This window comes from Clarias gariepinus, chromosome 27 (genome assembly GCF_024256425.1).
Source record: "Clarias gariepinus isolate MV-2021 ecotype Netherlands chromosome 27, CGAR_prim_01v2, whole genome shotgun sequence".
NCBI lineage: Eukaryota > Metazoa > Chordata > Actinopteri > Siluriformes > Clariidae > Clarias > Clarias gariepinus.
Genome location: NC_071126.1, coordinates 2052036 through 2060735, shown reverse-complemented (window position 1 = coordinate 2060735; position 8700 = coordinate 2052036). Strand labels below are relative to the sequence as shown.

The window sequence follows — 8700 nt, the reverse complement described above, 5'->3', positions numbered from 1 at the left end:
GAAATACAAATAGAAGTGTCAACATGGCGTAAGATATTCAACCTCACAAAATGTAATTTCTTTGCATTAATAAGTTAAGCAGAGAGTTCTGCTGTACAAAAGGACAGGCAGACATGTATGTGGGTTTCAACCTGAAATAACCATCACCTTATTTTTAGCTTCAACCTTTCAACTATGAACTATTTCTAAGAACTCTCCACTTTTCAACAACGGGTACAAATGTTATAATATGGAAAAAAAAGTCCAATAATCTGGTTTGTACCAACATGGTGGCAAAGTAGTTAGCACTGTCAGCTCACACCTCCAGGGTTGAGGGTTTGATTTCCACCTCGGGTCTGAGTCTGCATGTTCTTCCTGTGCTTGATTAGTCTAATTAGCATTCCCCATATTGCCTATAGTGTGTATATGTGTGTGTGCGTGTGTGTGTGTGTGTGTGTGTGTGTGTGCGCCCTGTGATGGATTGGCACCCTGTCCTGAGTGTACCGTGCCTTGTGTCCAAAGTCTCCTGGGATAGACTCCAGGCCCTCATGCAACCCTGTACAGAAAAAGTGGTATAGATAATAAATGAATAAGAGAATAATTAAAAATGAGTACTAGCAAATAGCAAAAAATCTACACACCCATGGTAAAATTGCAGGTATTTGTGATGTTTAATGTCATCTTTAATGTGATTATATCTTTAATGTGGCACAGCAACCAGCATATTTCAATTAAAAAACAAACAAATAATAATGGACAAAAACCTCACAATAATCAACAATAACAATAATCTGGTTTGTGCCAGCATGGTGGCGTTCTGGTTAGCACTGTGGCCTCGCACCTCCAAAGACATGTCTGTATGCATGGAGTGTACATGTTCTCCCCATGCTTGCTGGGTTTCCTCCATGTACTCTGTTTTTCTTTGTGATGAGCTGCGGGCTTCACGTGACATTTTATAACAGTGCCTGTAACTGTGCTTAGAGTTACTCATCACATTCAAACCCATGTTTAGCAGAAGTGTCATACATTTGTCCTCAATTAAGTACTTCTGATTAACCCCAAAAAAACCTGTTTCTGTAGGATTTTCTTAACTGACTGCAGAGGCCAAATGGCTTATAAAGTGTGTACCAGATCTAACTTTTGAAAGGTGGGTCAATCTGTTTACACTCATTAAATAAAATAAGCACTCTTAAGCCGAAAGGCACCTCAGCTCAACATATACCATGAAAAACAAGCCATTAAAAAAAAATCTTCAACTGATAAAAGATAATTGTTTGTAAATCAACTTTTCTATAATAGTATTGGGAAAGAATAAATGCAACTGAATTCTGTAGTTTTTGTAAAAAAATATATGAAATATAATATTAATGCTGATGAAATGTAAAGCAGACCTGTGACACTTGGTCCTGAAGAACACTGGACTTTTACCGTATTCGGCCTTGCACAAAAATTAAAAATGTTGCAAGATGTTTATTCAGCAGTCGATAACCCAAATGCAGTCAAGGTCTTGTTAAAGTAATAGCTTCTATTTTTAGCTGACATGACCTTCTAAATTTTGGCAAGTAATGTAAAAAGGAGATATTGCCTAGGGGAAAGTTTCATTAAAAGCCCCAACAGTAGATGTGAAATGGGAGGATGCATTGAGACATGATCATTTTTTTACAGTCTTACAGGCAGTCATTAAAACATTAGAACAAAAAGTAGAATAGCTTTGAACAAGAATATACAGTATGTTAGCTCATTTTTGTATATACTGTATAAACTCTTTGCTTTCCTATGGGTACTTCAGTTATCTCCTACAGTCCAAAGACATGCAGATTAGGTTAATTGGCCATCCCAAATTGCGCGTTTTGTGTGTGTGTGTGTGCCCTGCAATGTCCTGGCACTCTGGCTGGGGTGTAAGCCACTTCATGCCCGAAGTCTCCTGGGATAGGATCCAAGTCCCCCCGCAACCCTGTACATGATAAGCGATATAGAATATGAATGAATAAACTCTTATCTTACATTTACTGGGGTAAAAGGACCAGTCTGCACTTTTAAAAGACAAATGCTTTTGTTTGTGTATTATTTTTACCTGCAGAAACTGTGGGATAATTTAATCTTTTTTATAATGAATACTAATTAACACTAATTAACAATCAAATCAATTTCATGTAATTAACTGTGTTCCCACATAAATTCCATGTGTCTCTTTCCTGGGTCACGATGTTCCGTCCTTTTCATGTTTTTCTCCTGTCTGGGGCATTAACTGTGTGTTCCTCTCGCATACACACATCAGTATAAAAGGCAGCTGAATCCAATTTTTGCATTGACTACAGCACGCCCAGTGTTTCTTTGTGCTTGCAAATAATATAAATATCTCCTTTATTATGCCATGGCTCTATGTCTCCTGAATCATCAATCATCTTACTTGTTATAAAACTTTGGGTGGCACCTGTACATAATTTTTTTTACCTTGTATAAACAAAATCTATTTATTTGGAAAAGAATGTAAAACAGAAGTATATTTTGCATCAGAAAAGAATTGAGTGCACTTTATTTCCAATTTAGATTTTTTTTAAACTCTGTACTATATGTGTAAATAGCAGTGTGTTTCAAACACGTGCGGGATGTTTTAGTAGTATTAGAAGTTCAAGCAAAACCCTAATTAAGCCCGACCTATCTCACGTGAGCGGGACGAAGAGTTGGATTCTTTGTCCTTGTATGCATAGCCATGTGACTGAAATAAAGCGTCTCCTAGCAATAGATGGGACGGCCACTTCTTACTTTATGACTATGAAAAAAACACTCGTGTTAGTTTTTAATCAGATTTTTACATTAAATTTAGTACAATGTAATACTGTAATCTACGTATATATAATATAATACAAGATTTATAACTATATGTATTTCATTAGGTCACAGGTGAGTTATCTTTCATGCCAAAAAGAGAACTCAGAAGGCCTCTAGTTAATAATTCACTTGCCTGTCAAATTTATTGTGCACGCTGATGCAGTCAGACAGCATTGCCTTCTCTTCCCACACTAAACAAGAATACGCACAACTATGCACACCTGACACAGCTCCTATCACAGGTAAAAAGATACATTTTGTTCATAATTTATGACATGGGTTTAAGAAGTATTTTGTTTCACATATTACTTTTAAATTTTCAAACATGTCTGGATGTATTCTGGTACAAATGTTATAGCACTCGTATGATTTAAACAGTATGAGCTCTAACATAGGGAAGGTAACAACATAGTGTAGTTCAATATATATATATATATATATATATATACATATTTTACAGACTTACATAACATTTCGTCACGTTGCTAATATTGAAAATATGTACACAAAAATAGCCTACTGATTGCACATACATTATCTCCACTATTAAAATGAGCATCTTAAATCTCTTAATTAACTAAACAGCTGGTTAAAATGTTTATATTATATATTCACATACAGTACAGGACTGTGTGTATGCAACCGGATGTTAGTGTTGTTATCTAGAGCCACATACTCTAACCTGTGTAAAGGTTTATTGGGGCAATAAGGAACACATCCATGATCAGGCTTGGCAGCTCATTATGGAGCTGTTTATGAAACATCATAAACAGGTTTATGAAAATATTGACACATCAAGTCAATATTTTCATAAACTTTATTAACTATACTGTAAAACACAATTTTGAATTGAATTGGGAAAGCATTTTGTTCTAAAACAAGGAATGATTATGTAGTCATAACTGGAAATGTTGCAGATGATGCAATACGGGTCAGGCCGTTATCAGCCTCGGACACTGCTTTGACTAATAGGAGAAATTCAGAATTCAAAGATGTTACACATGTTACACTTAACTGCTTTTTTACCCATAAAAACGCAGAATTCCTTTCTTTCTTTTTAAAGCAGCGCTTTATTGATAACTTTCTCAATTTCTTTTTAAAAGTCTTGTGTACATGAAATAATTGATCGAGTTAGTAAAATAAAAAAATGAATCTTGCCCCACTTTTGTAGGTTTTTGTTGATTTCACAGAGCAGACATCATCAGCTACAACGCCGGTACACAATTCTGAGGTGAGTATACACCAGACAAGACATGTAATTACTTAACTAACTAGCTCTTTATAGCTCAGTTATAAGCAAAAATCTACCACTTTCACATAATATTTAATTGTAATGGATCATTATTTTATAAATAGTGGATTTATTCATGTATAGCTGTTTTAACATTAGGCTATAGACGTGCATGTGTGACTGAGTGTGTAAACTTACATGAAATAATTGTCAGATTATCAGTTATTGACAGTCATTGACCTTGCATACTGCACATAACCACATGATTAATACAGAATGTCTCCTACTGGAGAATGGGATGGGCATCACTTCTTTTACTGCTATAACTCAATAAGGAAATGAATATTTCTATTAGCTTTCTATTTCTTCTTCTTCTTTTTGTAAAAATCACATCTGACTTGAAGTTAATATTTTCAAAAGTTAATTTATCATTCTACTTTACAGGACTCTCAATCAGGCATATCTACAGGTATCATGGACCTTCACTGTCCTGTATGTTTACACGTCGCCATGTTTCCTGTGAAGACAAACTGTGGTCATTTATTTTGTGGTGAGTAGAGCATTTAACACCCGGATGACTACGTGATACAGATGAAAATGAGTTATTTATGATAAATAATTATCCCTAATCAATTGATTATATTATTGTTAAATACATTAAATACTAGTATCTAGATTGGGTTGATAGTAATTCTATTTGTCTATTTGACTAACACTAATTAGTCTGTATAACAATCTATACAATAAAAGCTTTTTTTAGAATTGACTATAAACTTCCAGTACGTAGAAATAATCTGGAGCTTATAAGGTAAATTCACATGCAGTTGATTTGTTGCATTAGTGAAGGAAGAATGCTGTTCCAGGATCAAGTATAAGAGGTTTATTCAGATCCAGCATAGGCTTTAAAAAGATCTGTGTGAAACAAGTGAGAGAGCTTTTGCGTGGGCGGTCATGTGACTCTGCTAAAGCACATGGTGTGGAGTTTAATATTTAACTGTTGTCACTATGGGAACTAAGGTTTTCATAGTCATGTGACATTGATCACACATCCAGAGAGAGAGCGAGAGCTGGTCTAGTATATGATGGTCAAATACTGTAATGAATCTCGTTAAAAATAATGTGATCAAATAAAAGTGAGATCTGTACAGTATAAACATCTCTGTTGCACAAAAAGTTTGATAACACAAGGTGAACCTTGAGCTGCGTTGCACACTTATTCACACTCAAATAATAAGACCCACTTTAAAGTTACTTCATAAGGCTTTGGTGCTAATGTACTTAAAATAAATAGATATTTTACAATTGACTACTGACCATTTTAGGAGGAAAAGCCAGTGCTTTAAAATATTTCAAATCATTGCACAATCAGGTCAAAATGAACTCCTAGCAACTGATCCAAATCCTATACTATATATGATAAGCTGTTTAACTAGAAAAACTGATAAAACCCTTTGCAATGGCAGCTATGCAGCAATGGCCTTTGAGACCATCAACTTGCTGACCTTTCATTTGTATCCATAAAAATTTGGGGAATATCTTGCCACGGTACCCTGCCCCCAAACTTAGGTTTTGTTCAGTACTTTAATGAAACATTTTATGTGGGTGTCTGTATATCCTTGTAAGAACTTTATACTGAATGAGGACAGCTGGATCGTGTTCTTTTGGCTAAACTTCTTTCTGTTTAAAGACATTGATTAATTTAAAAAGGTGTTAATAAAGTAGTGTCAATAGTGAGGGTCTGAGATATTTAATATTCACTGATTTAAGACTTAATGTAGTGTAATACTTAAAATGTGAATTTTAAGTAATTGAACAAAATATTGGTTTATACTGTATTGTGTAAATAAGATTACTAATAATTAAATATAAATAAATATATAAATATATAAATATATATATATATATATATATATATATATATATATATATATATATATATATGTATGTATTTATCTTGACATAAAACTCATAGTTATCTAGGTCAGTACATAAGAAAAGTATGAAAAAGGTTGTATTTTTTATGCCATAGTTGTAAGGCTGTATGGCTCTATTTCGGTATTCAGGAGAATAATCTCTCTCTCTCTCTCTCTCTCTGTCTCTCTCTGTCTCTCTCTCTCTCTTTCTCTAGCTCCTTGTCTAATATTGTACTGGAAACACAGCTGCTGTTTGGAGGCTATCAGCTGTCCTTTGTGCAGACAAAAGGTATTAACCACATAATAAAACCACACCCAAATACACCTATCAAATATTATTCACACAAAACTGTAAACAGTAACACAACTTGTGAGTAATATATCGGCAGAGAGGACAATGTGTAAATTGAACAGCAAAAAAAAAATAAAATTTCCTGCCAGCTGTTTTATATTCGTTGTTTCGTCCCACGTAGGTGAATGTCATGATTAACCTGTTCAGTGAAAGCAGATCAGACAAGAAACATAGAGAAGTACTGAGCCACGTTAGAAACTACAATAAACGCTATTCTGGAGAACCACGACGAGTAAGTTCCATTTCCCGCCCTCTAATCATTTCACTATAGTCAAATATTTTGTAAAACAATTTTATTATTTTTTTTAAGCTGACATTATTTGATCTCATGACCCCACATATTTTCCTCTGTATTTTTGATGTGTGACACTGGTTACCGGTAGAAACAACAAACAATGATTACATTGTATTAATAATAGTTAAAACCAGTTCTACTTGCTACTTTTGTCTTCCTCAGATAAGTGACTACCTCTTTGATGCACCTTTCTTCTTGCTGCTTTTGTTCCGGACTTTGGGAAACATTGGCGGATTGGTGTGGCTTTTTCTGTTAAGAGTGGCACTGTGTGGATTCGGGGCAGCTGCATCCTTAGTGTCTTCATTAGAGACAATGCCTGGACACTTCAGTGGGGCGTTAGGGCTTTTAGATGACTTGGTGGTAGTCTTCCTTCTGCTCATCGCCATCATTAACATCCACCAGCAGATGGGGCCAGAGAGGACAAGCAGGCCACACACAGTTGAACAAGGAATCCTGTCTGACGTGTTATAAAATGGAGGGTGAAGGACACTGGATATCTAAGAAGCACCATGAGAGACAATGGAAGCGTGAAACATATTTCTGTAGCATAAATCGGACTTAAATCAGGAGACTATTTGCATGATGGTCAGCTTCCTAATCCTGCTTGCTGTGGTCACTGAGTCATATTTTAAGGTGTATGACTGTAAATATATATTTTTTTTCAATGTACACTTAGATAAGAATCCATCTGTGATATCTTTTTAGACACTTCTGATGTAATATAATAAAATATTTTTGTATATTCATTGTTTTTCTGTAGCATACAGTGAATAATTAAGATGTTAAACAACCAGAAAATCTCTAGCACTCAAACACACACAATAATACTTTAATTATTATAAGTTGTGGCCCGTTAGGAAGCTGGGGTCTGAGCACAGGATCAGCCAAGATACAGATACAGCACTTAAGGCATACTAGTATAAATATAGCTCTGGTCCGGCCTAGGCTACTCCAAAACCATCATTATTTTATTTCTTTGAGTTCAGACTTGGACTGTGTTTCGGATCATTGTCCTGCATGTGCTTGAGCTTAAGTTCATGATTTTTTTTATTTTATTGGTTCTTTCGTCACTTGCTGCGGGATTATGGGTAATCATTTCAAAGCTGTCTCAGTGCGCGCGCATCACTCGTATAGTTAACATCCTTGCGGGCGTGTACTGTTTATTATAACATTATGACCACATGTGTGTGCATGCGTAAAGCAAAAGCTAGTGTCATTAGAAAGGTTCCTTGTTAAAGATCCAGATTTTCTCTCTGTCAGAAAGCAGTGATTCTGTTAGTGTGGGTGTGTATATGTGTGTGTGTGTGTGTGTGTGCGTGCGCGCGCGCGCGCAAGTGTCATTCAAGAGGTTCCTTGTTAAATAACTTTTCAGACAGAGCAGTGTTTCCATTAGTGTGTGTGTGTGTGTGTGTGAAAGTCATCCTACACAGTAGCCCCTCCCTCCTCTCTTATCTGAAGGTGGGGGTGTGTGGCTACTTTATTTGAGATGAGGGAGGGGGCTACTGTTTAAGACCAGAGGAGGGAGGGAGGGAGTTGTTCTACACAGTAGGCCCCTCCCTCCTCTCGTCTTACTTCAGCTTTACACACACACACTAACGGAAACAATGCTCTGTCAGGATTCTTTTCAGAGGTAAAGTGCAGGTTATTTTGTTAAATTTTCACCTTATATTTTGTATTAATTATTTTTATATGAATATTTTGAGCTGTGGAACAAATCCAAGTTGCCATTATTTATTCTGGGGAATTTCGCTTTGATATACTAGTGTTAAGATACACAAGCACGCTTTCGGAACAATTATGCTCACAACCAAGACTCCCATGGTCCCATTAAGTGATTTTTTTTTATTTAACTGGTCCGGCAGTAATCAGGCCTGGGTGTGGGAAGTGAAACTTAACTTGGATTTGCAAATAGTTTATTCATGATTTATCAAGGGGGAAATACTTTTTTAATGTGTAAAATGATTAAGATTGTTTTTAGATAAATGTTACAAAAAATTGTCAGTGATAAGTTTTGTTCTACCAGCAGAGAATGTTTGTGAATTTTGATTAGAAATAAGCTAAATAATCTTATATTTGGTCTGCTGTAATGCGATTATAA

The 8700-nt window shown here is 35.5% G+C and overlaps 1 protein-coding gene across 1 annotated transcript; it reads left to right on the top strand.

Moving 5' to 3' along the window:
- Positions 1-2968: 2968 nt before the first annotated feature.
- Positions 2969-7344, top strand: si:dkey-183n20.15 (RING-HC_RNF170 domain-containing protein). Its single transcript, XM_053489395.1, is given in 7 exon segments — positions 2969-3013; positions 3015-3053; positions 3983-4042; positions 4487-4592; positions 6171-6244; positions 6429-6539; positions 6765-7344. Coding segments are annotated over 7 exon segments (744 nt in total). The 3' UTR covers positions 7074-7344.
- The last annotated feature ends 1356 nt before the right edge of the window (positions 7345-8700 follow it).